The 14,021-nt window shown below is 47.5% G+C and overlaps 2 protein-coding genes across 2 annotated transcripts; one reads left to right on the forward strand and one right to left on the reverse strand.

The window, feature by feature from the left end:
• The first annotated feature begins 312 nt into the window (after positions 1-312).
• Positions 313-7,503, forward strand: LOC133916172 (protein SGT1 homolog). The gene is made up of 10 exons (XM_062359725.1): positions 313-595; positions 1,983-2,052; positions 2,161-2,285; positions 2,500-2,644; positions 2,790-2,886; positions 2,969-3,034; positions 5,073-5,211; positions 6,707-6,789; positions 6,880-6,984; positions 7,099-7,503. The coding sequence occupies exons 1-10, from the start codon at positions 433-435 to the stop codon at positions 7,204-7,206; spliced, it is 1,101 nt and encodes a 366-aa protein (XP_062215709.1). The 5' UTR covers positions 313-432; the 3' UTR covers positions 7,207-7,503.
• A 394-nt stretch (positions 7,504-7,897) lies between these two features.
• LOC133916178 (probable WRKY transcription factor 27) lies at positions 7,898-9,594 on the reverse strand. The gene is made up of 3 exons (XM_062359737.1): positions 9,090-9,594; positions 8,786-8,911; positions 7,898-8,364 (listed from the first exon to the last, which is right to left on the reverse strand). The coding sequence occupies exons 1-3, from the start codon at positions 9,524-9,526 to the stop codon at positions 8,145-8,147; spliced, it is 783 nt and encodes a 260-aa protein (XP_062215721.1). The 5' UTR covers positions 9,527-9,594; the 3' UTR covers positions 7,898-8,144.
• Positions 9,595-14,021: the final 4,427 nt, after the last annotated feature.

Raw genomic sequence — 14,021 nt, forward strand, 5'->3', positions numbered from 1 at the left:
AATGATTATCCGCTAATTACCTTCTAAGTTATTCATTTATTTTTATTAGTAAAGTAAGCTACATATTTATAGTCAGTACGAGATAAAAAAGCTATAGGACGAGAATGAATAGTAAAATAATAAATAGTAAAATATTTAAATTATTTAAATTTTAGAGATTTTTAGAAGGCAGGTGGATACGATGCGGGAATGTTTTATGCAGTAGGGAGTTGCATTGCAAAGCCTCGGCCCGGCCCCCTCCCGTCCTGCGTCGAACTCTCCAGAACCTTGCCCCACCCCGCCCCAACCCACGGGCCCTTCAAAAGGCCGCGGCGTTAACACGTCCATTTTGCCCACCTAAGACCTCGACTTCCCGTTCGCTTTCCGAGTCTTCCTCCGGTCGTCTCCGCCCTCGCCACCGCTGCAGAAAGTCCGAGGAGGGAAGGGGGTGCCATGGCATCATCGGATCTGGAGAGCAAGGCCAAGGAGGCCTTCGTCGACGACGACTTCGAGCTGGCTGCCGAGCTCTACACGCAGGCAATCGACGCCGGGCCCGCCACCGCCGACCTCCACGCCGACCGAGCCCAGGCCCACATCAAGCTCGGCAACTACACTGGTGCGTGGGTGCTCCCCTCCCCTCCACCTTCCATCTCTCCGGCTCCCGCTTCCCCTGAGGGGTTCGATTCGATCGATTATGCGGTGTCGTGTGGGGATGTAGTGATTCCGCGCGTGGGTGTCGATGGAATCGCGAGGGGTTGAGATGTCGGCATGTGATTTTAGGCGTTGTAGGTGAGTTCGATTCGGGGTTGGTTGTTTCGTTTGGGGCGAACTCGTGCGATTCTGAGGTGGGTTTTGGGAGGTCAACGTCAACCTGTCGTGTAGGCCTGAATAAGCTTCGGTTGATAGTTGTGGTGATGAGCATCGTGTGATTCAAACTCCAAAGAGGGTCTCGAATGATTGGGATTACTGAGATGGCTTATTGGGTTTCATTAGTGAGAGTTGGCTTCGATATTGTCTGGTGTTATGGAGGATAAAGGTATAGAATGGCTGCGCTTTGGGAAGGCCAGTGCTATTTAGGTCATGTTTTAGGATGTAGCTTGATGAATTGTTTGTGTTGTAAGGTATATCCCAACTCGTTGAGATGCTATGTTTTTTTTTCCTGCTCATCTCTTTATGGGTTTCAGTCGAAATTTGTGCAAATATGTCAAAGAGTAGCATGGTGTATGCTAGGTGTTCTGATCTCTAGTTGTTGAGATGATGTGTCTGCATTCTGCTCCTTGCTTGCAGGCTTTCAGTTCCATGTTGAAAAAGGACTAAGGTTAAATAGGGTGGCTTGGAATGTTTAAGATTTTATTAATCTCTGAAGATCTTAACTGCTTACTAGTAGTGGGTAGGAACCAAAAGAAGAAACTGCATGGTGCTTTAATGTAACTTTAATGTGTAGGTTTGCAATAAGAAACAGTGGTGCTTAAAGTTTGAGTCATTCTAGTGTAGTACACGGACAATACGATATTTGGGACCTTGTGACATCAAGGATGTCTTTGTTGCTTTCCGAAGGCAACCATTTGTTTGGAAGTTGGTATTGTTGCAATGAAGTGTACTTTATTTGTTTTTCTCTAGTAATTCCCTGCGACAAAAGTAGTTATAGGTATGTGTTCAACTGTTCACTTGTTTGGCAGAACAATCTGTAGCAACTAGCACGAGATGGTGCATACTGAATTGCTGATACTGGTAGTCAAAGTTTGCCTCTGTTTCTTATGTCCTGATGCAATTTCGACAGCGGAGCTGACTGCCTAATATGATAACACTCATATAAACCTAACATTCTAACTAAATAGAGAGCATGACTTCATTTCCTTAGAAAAGCCCCTTTTGTAAAATTTGGCCCCTAAATATTTGTTTAGTAATTAGCTGTGATACTCTCATTAAGCATTACTATATTGCCTGTTTTATTTTTAAAATAAAAATATAGTGCTCTGAATGCATATTAATTTGGCTTGCAGAGGCTGTGGCGGATGCCAACAAAGCAATTGAACTTGATCCAACGATGCATAAAGCCTACCTCCGGAAAGGGTTAGTGACACACTTCATTTCTTCAATAAATATTATTCATGAGCACACACTCCCATAGTCTCCTATATTGCGTTTTCATCTATGTAATAAGTAATTTTCGATTTGCAGTGCCGCGTGCATCAAGCTTGAAGAATACCAAACTGCTAAGGCTGCTCTTGAATTGGGTTCTTCCTATGCATCTGGCGACTCAAGGTTTACTCGTTTATTGAAGGAATGTGAGGAGCACATTGCTGGTGAGCAAGCATAAACTCAGAGCTCTTATTTGCCATATATACTGTTGTTTAGGCAATATTTTTCACTTTGGCATGCAGTGTGATGCACACCATTATCTGTGACTACATATCCCTTTTGTCACACTTGCCGTCTTGTCTCATAAATGTTTACTACCTTGTAAACTGAAGAATAAAAGATGTTGCAATCATCTTATACTCTATTATATGTGTTTAGAGGAGGCTAGCCAGGTGCCAGTAAAGAAGGTTGAGGCTGCACCGGCTGCTCCTTCTGCGGCTGCTGCTGTTGAGGACAAGGATGATGGTGCAAACATGGAGAATACACAATCTATGATTGAAGCTGCCAGCAAGCCTAAATACAGGTAATTAGGGATCAATTCCTTCATACTGTTCATTTTTGTAATTCACATGTGTTTCTTACTATCAGCCTATTCTAAATTGGAATTCACATCAAGCACTAGTGGGCAACTCTGCTAACATTTTCTGATAATGCACTCTGCACTGCAGGCATGACTACTATAACAGTCCGACAGAAGTTGTTCTGACAATATTTGCTAAGGGTGTTCCTATTGACAGTGTGGTCATTGATTTTGGTGAACAGATGGTGTGTTCCCGTTTACCTTGTTATTGCAATTCTCTTGTGGTTGCTAGTTGATTGTATCCACTAATCTAGCGTCTCATTTTAGTTAAGTGTATCCATTGAAGTACCTGGTGAAGAACCATACCATTTTCAGCCCCGTCTGTTCTCTAAGGTACCCACTCTGCTTACTACTTGGATGTTGTTTTTCTTTTATGTATCACAAAAGTGTGTATTGAAATGGCCTTTTATGTAGGGACCTTTTAACAGGTAGATTTTGATTTTAGAGTGGAACTTCCTTAAAAAAATATGGAGATATGAAGAAACAAAATCACACCCTGGAATAAATGAGTTATAGGCAGGGAGGAGGAAAAAGGGTGTTTAGCAGATTGACCTGTGTATACTGTATAGATATATCATGCATATAAGCACCTCTTTTAGGCATGGCGACAGGGCGTGTCAAGGTCGGGTGCACCAAGAACGCACCTAACCCAAAACCCGAATAAAAAAACTCGACCCGTCCCCGAAACGGCTAACGGGTGAAAACCTAGTCCTGGCCTCGAACCCAATGAGCACCTGAAACCCGACGGGGTCCCCACAGGTGGGCGCACGCAGCGGCGTGAGCGGCGGCAGTCGCGCGCAAGAGGGCGGGTGCGGTGGAGGGAGCATGCAGGCGCTGGCATGGGCGGAGGCGCGATGCCGAGGCCCAAAGGGATCGCGGGTAGCGGTTCAACGATGTTGGAGCAGGAGGGAGCGGCGGGGGCGGGCAGGAGTGGTGGCAGGAGCTAGGTGCGGGCTAGGGTTAGGGGTGGGGTGGCAGCTAGGTCGGATGGATCGGCCTGAGCAGCTGGGCTATCGAGCGCTTGCGGATGCCCGCAGGCGAAAAACCGCCCCCGCGCCCTACCCGAATACTAATGGGGTCCCCGACCCGCGACCCCCGCATGGAAGATTCTACACCCGCCTCCGCACCCGTCGGGTCTAAAACCCGCAGGACCCAACCCGCCCTGACCTGTTGCCAGCCTTAACCTCTTTGCATTTGTCCATTTGTCTAAGTACAGTCTGTAGGCAATAGTGCTTAGAACGTGATGTTGCCTTGTTTTTTGTTCTGACATATGTACCTACCAAGTTGTGCTGAGCTGTGGGCAGGGCCAGCCTTGGAAGGGGGGGGGGAGTGGGGTGGCCGTCCCCAGGTGCCCCTTCCTATGTGCATCGTCTTTGGTCTTTGGCCGGTTCAAAGAAGCGTTCCTTTGCTATAGGTTAGACGGTTAGCACTGGTGTCTGGTGCTCTCATCACGGGCTTGGGAATCTGGGACACAAGGATCTAAACTTGTCTCCTCGAGGCGGTGGGACTCTGAGTATTGGAAGCAGAGTTGACAGCGAGTCGGTGACGCCACCAAAGACAACATCACACTAAATCTCCCGAACAACTGATCTATGCAAGCAAACAAGATTGCCTCATTCTCATTTGTTATTCCGTTTCACATCGAGACGTCTAGCTTCTTCTCCAGGTCGTGCTTCACCGCGCAGAGAGCCACGATCTCGTCCGCGTGGTGACTCTGAAACAATTTTTTTAATGCACCGAATATTATCTTTACAATTTATATATTAATTAATTTTTTAATGTTTCAATTCAATGGGTTCCGTTTTTAGTTTCGCTTGGGCAATGGGTATCTTAAGATTTTTCCATGTTAAATTTGACCTCTTTAATTTTTTATTTATCTAAAGTGCTGAACAGGTTAAATAGTAGGGCATTAATTTCTTTTTTGCAGATTTGGTTTATTTCCTGCTCTCCATTTTATTGTTCTATTTGTTTTGGATGCTATTGTTGTTTTGATAAGTAACATAAATTATAATGTAGATATATGCATTCCAAAATTGTGTTGACAACATATATCTCAGGCTCTAATTAAATTTGTTGACTTGTTTTAGCTTATTGCCTTGCTTAGGTAAAATTAACTCATTAGGTGTCAGATCTATCTTTTAGGAGTTGGTGGAATAATTTTGCACTTCTCTTATCTCTTTACTGGAGGGAATGATTTTCAAACCAAGTAAAATCTGATACTGGAGTCATTTTCTTTTAGTTATGAACTTACGTTGACACGGGTGCCTAGCACATTGAAATTTTGCAAAACACTGTTTCTAGAATTCAGTTTTATTCTGAGAACATTCTTCATCTGTGTGTTGCTTATTATTTTTTGATTGTTGAAAATCAGATTATCCCAGAGAAGTGCAAATATCAAGTCTTATCCACAAAGGTTGAGATACGTCTCGCAAAAGCTGAGCAGGTGCATTGGACGTCCCTTGACCATAGTGGCAAACCAAAGGCCCTTCCGCAGAAGATAAATACACCAGGTAACTCCTCAAGCATCTAAAATGATTGTCACTGGATCATGCCCATTTTGCCTTAGTGAGCTGTTCTGCTTAGGGATGGTAGGGATGGCAATCCAACTCATGGGGTCAGGGGTCCGAGAAGAGGGCAGGTTAGGGTTGAGTTCCAATTTTAGCCCACAGGCACTCGTCGGGCCCTGACACAGTGCATACTCCCTTGGCGCATCTTGCAATTTCGAGCCCAATAGCCTCCTTCCCTCCCAACAACTGATGCTCCGTTCTATCAGAAATAAATAAATAAAACAACGATGTAGAGAAGTAGTGATCCCATCCCTAGTTGTCTGACTCCTCCGCTCCTCTTCAACCTCGATGATGTCGACTCTGCGTGGGGAGGCAGCCAGCAAAGCAGTGGCAGGCGGAATGGTCGGTATGGTATCGGAACTGTGGGAGGGAGGCGGCTTTCCTCTAGATCTCTGCCGCCAACGAGCGAGTCGCCTCCAGTCGCCGTCCGAGCGTCCGCGTCCGATGCCATGAACAGACCCACCAGGCACCCATTGGGTTTCGGGTGCGGTCATGAAATTTCGCTTATCAGCCTTCGTGGAGTTTGGGTGGCGGGTCCGGTGCGGATCTGCTCTGCCCATACCTGACCCGACCCATTGCCACCCTTAGTTCTGCTTTCATCCTAGACAAAGCCCAGTTAGCCACCTTTTCGGTGCCAGCAGCCCATATGGAAAATAGACGAGATCAATCAGAGTTTGAATTTTCTACAACTTCATTCACCACTTTTGGTTTGGTGAATGTAGTTATATGAATATTGAAGTGTTCTATGTATTCTATATATTTTGTCCCCTTCCTTTCCTCAGATCCATCTCTGCTCTTAGATTGTTGTGAACCCTGCACTGAAACTACTTAAGTGCCTGAACTTTCTTAAGAGCGAATACATGACTTGCTGAGCGGCTAAATGGATGGAATGGAACACATTTTTAGTTTGCTCACAAAAGTACCTTATGGATCTTTATGGTACCTGAAAATGATAGGTTTAAAGAAGCTCGGCATTGTTACATTCCTAATAATCTTGTAGTTGCAATGATGTCAGCATCACTGTGTCAATAATGTCAACCAGCAGTATTGTTCTTGTAATTGTGCAGTAATGTTGATGTATAGAAACCATGTACTGTGTTGCCACCATTTTGGTTTGCTTAGTAAGAATTTGGTTGTTCAGATGATGGCAACTAAGGGTACCGAGTTTCAATTTAAAGGAGTAAGGTGCTGACTGCTGAGTGTATACACATCTCTCCTTATCATATTGCATTGGCCCAGAGAACCACTACTTTTACAGTGTTCCATGGTTCACAAATGGTTACTGAGTGAACTTAATCTAATGTGAATTCTGTACATGATTGAGATTTGAGATAGCCTTCTGCAGATAATATCGGTCTTTTACTGATCTTGATTACTGTTGTATTCAACTGTCATGCATTTGTTACTGAGACATTTTATTTATATATATGATTTGCAGCTGCATCAGCCCCTAGACCCTCGTATCCGTCTTCAAAGGCGAAGAAAGACTGGGATAAACTGGAAGCTGAAGTCAAAAAGGAGGTTTGAGCATGGGTCACAATTATGTATCAATTTTGAGCGCTGTCATTAAAGTTTCTCGATTATGACTGGAAGTGGCTTTGTGTCTATCAGGAGAAGGAAGAAAAACTTGATGGTGATGCTGCATTGAACAAGTTCTTCCGTGATATTTACACGGACGCTGATGAAGATATGAGGAGGGCTATGATGAAGTCATTTGTACGTGATTGTTAACCCCTTTAAGGCTGGATTTGGAGCTAACCATTTTATGTTCACATAAACTGGTAAAATAGTCTCTGTACTCACTCACCCTTTGCTGGATTGTTCCTGCAGGTTGAATCAAATGGCACAGTTCTCTCAACTAACTGGAAAGATGTTGGCGCAAAGAAGGTTGAAGGGAGCCCTCCTGATGGAATGGAACTTAAGAAGTGGGAATACTAGGGTTCGGACCATCTCATGCTCTGTAAATCTGGGTCGCGAGCCATGACTTGGTTGCAAACATGCAGATCACTGTTAGTTGGAATTGTTTTGGTCATGCTCTTCATGAAGTTTCTGCATTCGTATGCTTTCTGTATGACGGTCTAGCTTGTCTGAGTACCACTGCTTGTCTTAGCTTTGCATGACACTATTGGGCAGAGTATACTGTATGCTATCTGTATCTCTGGTATCAAGCGCAAAACGTCTGTGGTAATTGCTGCCGCAAATTTCATCTGTGAAATGCTATGTTTTTGGTCCGAACTGTTGCCTTCTTAAATGCGCAGTTGATTCATTTGGTATATTGATCGATTGATCACACCATCTATGAATTGGCATGTGATTACGACCCGAAGCATGGGAGTAATTTAAATTTTGTTCTGAGCTTTTTTTATCTTTTAAGGAACTTTGTACGGGATGGATCTTAGACAGGCTAAGCTAGAGCAGATGTTCATTTGTTGGGAGTTGAGACTAAGTAATATTCAATTTTTCACCATGGATCATCGGAGCCTTGCTCCTTTTGGTGGATGTATGACATTTATGTGTTGGCGCTTTACTTGTAGTGTCAGGTTTTGGTCAGGTCGGTGTGCTCAGCTTGGTGTGGTCAGGAGGCACCTGAATTACAGGAGTGCAAAAATCAATGCGCACGACTTCATGTTAAAAGCACACACAAAAAAGACGCGCCCATACATCGCTTCTCTTGGTGTCAAGATCTCTCTTGCAATTGATGGTTGTGAAGTTACAGCGCCCGCCTCCTGCAAGTGCTAGAGCGAGATCCGCCGTCCCAGCACGTCCATGACATGGTCAAAATCGAAGTCGTCGTCCACGGGCGCCAAGTCCAAGAGCTCGTCCAGCCCCATCCCGGCCGGCCAGAACTCGCTCTCGTTGTCGGCCGCGGCAGCAGCCTACTCGGCGCCGCACTCCACGGCCATCGCCGCCGCTTCGTTGCTGTCGGCGTCGAACTTGTTGTGGCGCGTGGTGCCAGCGAAAGCGTTGAGCTGCGTCGGCACGGGGTGACAGTGCTCGGCCATGTACGTGACGATGAGCACCCCGGGCTTGACCGGGCTGCGCTCCACCAGCTTCCGCGCCATGCACGCCTTGATGCTGCTGCACTTGTAGTATCCCCTGCGCGCAGTCAGACAGAGATCCCCAACAAGGCGTTAGTTCAGCCGGACGTGCTGGCCACCGGTCGATCACAAGGTCAACTGTGGCAAGCAAGCAGTACTACCGCTCCTACATGTACTACGACAATGGAATTGTTTTGTACGGCAAATGTGCAGGTGACGTACAGTGCGACCTAATTCGGTTGTTGTACGTGGCGAACTCGAGTTCCCAACACTGGTCAAACCTCGAGCGTAGCATTTTGCCATTACTGTAGTTGGTACCAGTTTTGTGATCTTAAGCTCAGGGTGCAATGATGATCGACCGGGGATCATACCAAGATCAGTGCTCTGTAGTCAACAACTGGTAAGGCTGTTTACGGGTATCGCTGAGCAGGTGGTGACTGTAACGCGTGGTAAGAGAAGGAGAGGTCAAAGGTAATTACCGCGGATAAGGCGAGCCCTTGATGGGCTTTTGGCCATACTTGCGCCACGCCCACGGGTCGGACGACGACACGCCACCGTCGGCCACCGGCATCTCGCGCACCACCTTCTTCAGTTGGCTCTTCTTGCTGCTCAGCCATGGGGACATGAGAAAGAAAAGATAGAAGAAGCTATATCATTCCATTCTTCTGCACCCGAATCGTGCACGCAAAATACTCCAATTTTGTAAACTTGTGTTGGCATCTGATCTATACGGTACGGTGCTAAAACGATACTCCGATGGAGTGCATAAACTTGGTACGGTACCTTCTCTTAGGCCGCGGCGTGCGTGCGCCCGGCTTTCGGCCGGGCGGCACCGCCCTCGGCTGCATCCCGGACGTCGAGGCCGCCGCCGCCGCGGGGAAAGAGATCATCACCTCACGGCCGTCATCCCCCGCCCGCGACGACGTCGTGGGAGGGAGCAAGAACGGCTTGTGATCCAAGTCCAGGAACTCCAGGTCGTACAGCAGCGACGTGTCCTTGGCCACCGCCGCCGCGGACGCCCGCGCCGGTCCCCGGACCGCCACCGCCTCACCATTTGACGCTGCGGGAGCCGGCGCCGGAGTCTCCGTTTCCAGGGCCGCCGCAGCGTCGCGAGGACCGGCGGTCGACTCTTCTGGCTGGGAGAAGCTGCTGCAACCCCTCACGACGGCCTGCAGGTCCCAATCGTTGAAGTGGTCCATTAGAAGCAGCAGACCGCGCATGAACGGCCACCAGCTTTCGAGCCTTATGACGAGCCGAGGAGCTGGAGGGACGCGTGCTGCTCGTCTGGGGTGGGGGGTGGGGGGTGGGGTTGACTTTCGGCACTATCAGTCTAGCAGAGCCCGGCCCCGAGCGGCGCATATATATGCGTACATGTGTATTTGGAAGCGTAGGCCACACGCATGAGGGACTTGCCTGATGAGACAGGGTGCGAAAGAGGGTGTTTGGTTGGAACAAATGCCTAAGTAATAAGTGCTCGTCAAAGAAGGAGGAGAGCGTGGGAGAGAGAATGGAGGAGCCTAAGAGGTGACGTGGGTGGGCTCGGGGAGGGCGCCACCACCTTCAGCACGTGACGACGAACTCAGACCATGGGCTCCTCGGCCGATGGACCCAACCGAAACCTGAACGGCGGTGAGGAATGGTGGCTCGACGGCGCACTGCTCCGGTGGAGGTCCTAGCTGGCGACGGGTCAGAATGAAATGGAGGTGCACCCTAGCTTTAGTGGGTCGTGGGGGAGCTCCTCACGGTCTTAGCTTGGACAGGGAGGTGTTAGAGTGGTCCGACGACGTCGATGTGCTCCATGGCGGGTGGTGGAGCTCCGCGGCGGGGAATTCATTGACCATGGCTCTGTTTATAGGGAGATGAGCTGGGAAAGCATCAAAAGGGTGTGCAAGGAAGCTTAGAAAGTGTGCGTCGAAGGGATTTGCTACAGACTCACAAATTCAGAGAAATCGACAGTGGAAGGGAGCTCGGTTGGTGGCCAAACTTGAGGAAAATGACGCTGGATCTCGGCCCCTATGGCAAGGAAGAGGGAGCTGAGGCCGGGAATGGAACTAAGACCTTTGGGTGAATCTTCCTATGTCTACGGCTTCGACGGGGAGGGGCTAAGGACGGTGAGGGAGAGGACGACGACAGGCGTGAGCGTGAGCTCAGACGCTCGACTTCAGATGCCTGAGCCTGAGCCTGAGCCTGAGCTCGATGCCTGAGCAAGTGTGGACCTCATGGCACCAACCAAACGCTGCCAGAGAGCCTTAAGGCATCTGCTCAGGCCAGGCAAAGTCAACGAGGACAGTAACCAAACACACCTTATATATGGCAAGTTGCTTTGGTGTCGGTCTCAACCAAATGCACTAATCTGCTCACACACAACAAAAAGGGATGCTGTTGATATGTACCCATCATCGCTGTCGCTGTCGCTTGATTCGAGAGATAGGAAGCTCGAATCTTCGAACCCTCTCATCGTCTCATGTCATAAAAGGCTCCTGCAGTTGCAGGACGAAGCGTGGGAATGAAATGAGTATTATAATTTATTTACAGTTGCATTTTTTAGTTCACTTCATATTAACATCCTATCTATAATCAATTTATCTAACTAAATCATCTCATACATAATCATCTTCCCTACGAACAACTAAACAATACCATAGCTACTAGAATCCGTCAGGCATCGGTTATTCTTCTTTCATCTGACTCTGAACAAATGTCAAAGGGCAAAGAGAGAAATCTTGTAAGTTTATTATGTGGGGCCTTGCGGCCTAGGGGCTGGGCCAATCGGCACGGTGATGAGTGGCAAAGTGACACGAGGGTGTGGCGCTTTTGGCCACAAAAACGACGTGAGGGGATCGGAATGATGGAGGCCGTGCGTGTCGCTAGGCAGTGTACGCCTTGCTGCCGTTCGCGGGTGCGAGGGCAGTGCCCGTGGGCGGCGTGCCTCCTCGGCTCACACTTTTTTCTTGAACAACCGACTGGCTCTCACGTGCAAATTTCAATTAGCGCACGGAGAATTATTGGATCGGTGCACGACCAAGCATGGGTGATCTCGCGCGCCTCAGGCATACGCGAGCCGATGGAGTAGGCGAGCGAGTGCGAAGTGTGTTAATACCGAGAGGTATGTACGGTTCGGTATGGTCACCGGTCGATAGCCATCATTTCGGTCGGTTGTTAGGTCTGAGCCGGTGTGCTCAACCGATGATAGTTGACACGTGATTACGTACGCAAAGGTGCTCTTTTAGTAGGGTTGCGATCATCTACCTGACTTTGGTTGAAGCAGTACATTGGACCGAGATTCTCTGTAATGACGAAGCAAATGCAGGTCACTGTAGCAGATGATACCGTAGTTTATGTGAGGGTAAACAGTACGACGTTCTAGCACTGTAGCGTCATGTATCTATAGCAGATTACTTTATTGTGTTGCAGGTTTGCACTGTTCATCTGGCTCACCCATTAAATTTCGATCCGACGGTTAAAAATAGATACTAATGCACTTCACTGTTCCCATCTGCATTTGCATCAGCACTGTAGAGGATCACAATCCCAGTACATCCTTTCTGAGATGGTTTGGTGGTGCGATCAGAAGAAGGACGATGAATTCCCGGCAAGAACAACAGGCCGATTTACGTCTATAATTCGTGTACGAACCGAATTTGTATTGTTTCATGCAATCATGGGTTCCAAGGATCGATGACGATGCAATCATGGGTTCCTCAAAGGACTGCGATGGGTACGATCGAATGCACTGGATGGATCTGAAACTCTGAATTCAGAGACTGGTCCGTCTCGATTATTATTCAGTGCCCATACTGATGGTGCCCGTGATTTAATTTGGTGGTTCACACTCCACACAAAAAGAATATTTATGTCCTTATCTCGTCTCTGAACTTCAAACATTAGCTTAACTGCATGGCTGTAGAAGTTTTGAAAACTGAACATACGAGTTTGACTTTATGTGCACATTGAAAACCGCATGCTAATGCAAATCCGTCGGGTCCTGCAGATACATTGATTCACATGTCACTTACTGTTAATACATTTGCAGTTATTTTAAAGAATCTATATCCAATGCAAATATTTGGAGTGCGATGGTGACAACAAAAATGAAAGAATCTGTCCAAGAGACTAGCTTGACGTGCTTTACGCTCACTGCTCAAAGTCAGTCATCTGCACTACTGCAGAGATAAAATGTCCCCAGCCCATACATGCAACTGACCGAGATGCGGGCGGCCCCCTGCAGAGAGAATTCTGGGAGGCAGCGCCTGATGGATCTCGCGAAGGGGCCTCCGCGAGGCGGTTGCTCGCGGCGACGAGGTTGCATCAGCAATCGATCGCATTCGCACGGGATGCGGAGCAGTGGCGGCAGAATCCTATACTCGTGCATCTGCATGCGCCCGTCAACCTGCTTTCAGGGAATATAATCCGCACGTCCTCTTCATCATCTACTTGATTATATATAGTCTCACAGACTATTAAGAAAGTTTTAAACTTTTTTTGGGAAGGGAAGAAAGTATTGAAAGTGGGGAAAACATCGGAAATTGGGAATATATATACTCCTAGCTGATGTATGAGCGCGTACGGCGAGAAAAGCATAAAGGGAAGTCGATCCGCTCCTGCTCCTTTTCTTTCTCGTAGAAAGATAACGCAGCACTTTTGTGCGTACTGGACGAACCAATATTTCGGTAACGATGGAATCAATGGTGATTAGTGCTCACGTCACAGAACTGGAATGCGCATTAAGCTGCAACTGACGTCGCTAAGCATCCGTGAGGGGAAAAGCAGGGCTGGCCGTGCAAGTGGATGTAAATTTTATAGTATCCGGTTTTATAAAAGATTCTCCGCTCTGTAATAACACGTGTTCACACTTTTTTTTTGTTTTTAGCTCAGCTTTTAGATCACGAGATGAATGATATAAATAGGGTTTTACAAGAATCTTTTTGAACAAAATACTATAAAAATTTGCTTCTGTGCACGTACACAATGTCGCGGTGATCCGGTCGCTCTATTGGGCCCAATTGTGTGTAGCCCAGTCCATTGGCCTAGCTCGCCATTTGGTAAAAATTCAACCTTTTAAGCGTACCAGTTTAACATTTCGAAAAAACTGGTTCAACATTTTGTAAATATGTTAAAAAAATACCTCCAAAATGTTGAACTAGATTTTACAAGATGTTGAATCCGATCTGCCAAAGTGTTGATCATTCCGCGAGCTGGGCTGATCATTTGGCGAGCAGAGCTCACCTGCATGTGTTGGGCCGACTTGGGCCTTCCTAGGCCAAGCTACGCCCAAGCAAGTTTCATTAACCTACGCGTAGGTGGTCCCGGTCTGGAAAGCGACAAGCCCATAGCCACTCGCAGTGTGAGCATGCACGAGAGGAAATTGTGCACGTGCTTGAGCTGCGGCCCTTGACCTCTGTAATGCGTGCATCACATGGCAGTGGAAATTCCCAGGCTTTGGATCCCTCCATCTTCGGTTAGTGTGTAACTAACTCTTTATCTGGGAGGTGAACGGATCGATCCGTTGATCAGCGGTGAAATGGAGGGTACAGAATCTTAATGACGCATACTTTTACGTCTAACATCTGCTGCTGCTGCTCGCTGTAATCCTTGCCTCAATATGTCTCAATCCTATGCGAAATGAGAAGGCAAGCGGCCAGCATCCCAGCAAGCGGCAGCTGCCCATGGTTCAAACACTTGGACCTTTCTAGCGCAAAGTGCCAAGAACATGGG

This window comes from Phragmites australis, chromosome 1, assembly GCF_958298935.1.
Source record: "Phragmites australis chromosome 1, lpPhrAust1.1, whole genome shotgun sequence".
NCBI lineage: Eukaryota > Viridiplantae > Streptophyta > Magnoliopsida > Poales > Poaceae > Phragmites > Phragmites australis.

Bases quoted from the DNA above. Each gene is read 5' to 3' on its own strand.
- LOC133916172 (XM_062359725.1), top strand. From the start codon at position 433: ATGGCATCATCGGATCTGGAGAGCAAGGCCAAGGAGGCCTTCGTCGAC. The intron at 2,645-2,789 runs GTAATTAGGGAT...TCTGCACTGCAG, and splicing joins GCCAGCAAGCCTAAATACAG to GCATGACTACTATAACAGTC. The intron at 6,985-7,098 runs GTACGTGATTGT...TTGTTCCTGCAG, and splicing joins GGGCTATGATGAAGTCATTT to GTTGAATCAAATGGCACAGT.
- LOC133916178 (XM_062359737.1), bottom strand. From the start codon at position 9,526: ATGCGCGGTCTGCTGCTTCTAATGGACCACTTCAACGATTGGGACCTG. The intron at 8,912-9,089 runs GTACCGTACCAA...ATGGCTGAGCAG, and splicing joins ACGCCGCGGCCTAAGAGAAG to CAAGAAGAGCCAACTGAAGA. The intron at 8,365-8,785 runs GTAATTACCTTT...GACTGCGCGCAG, and splicing joins AAGGGCTCGCCTTATCCGCG to GGGATACTACAAGTGCAGCA.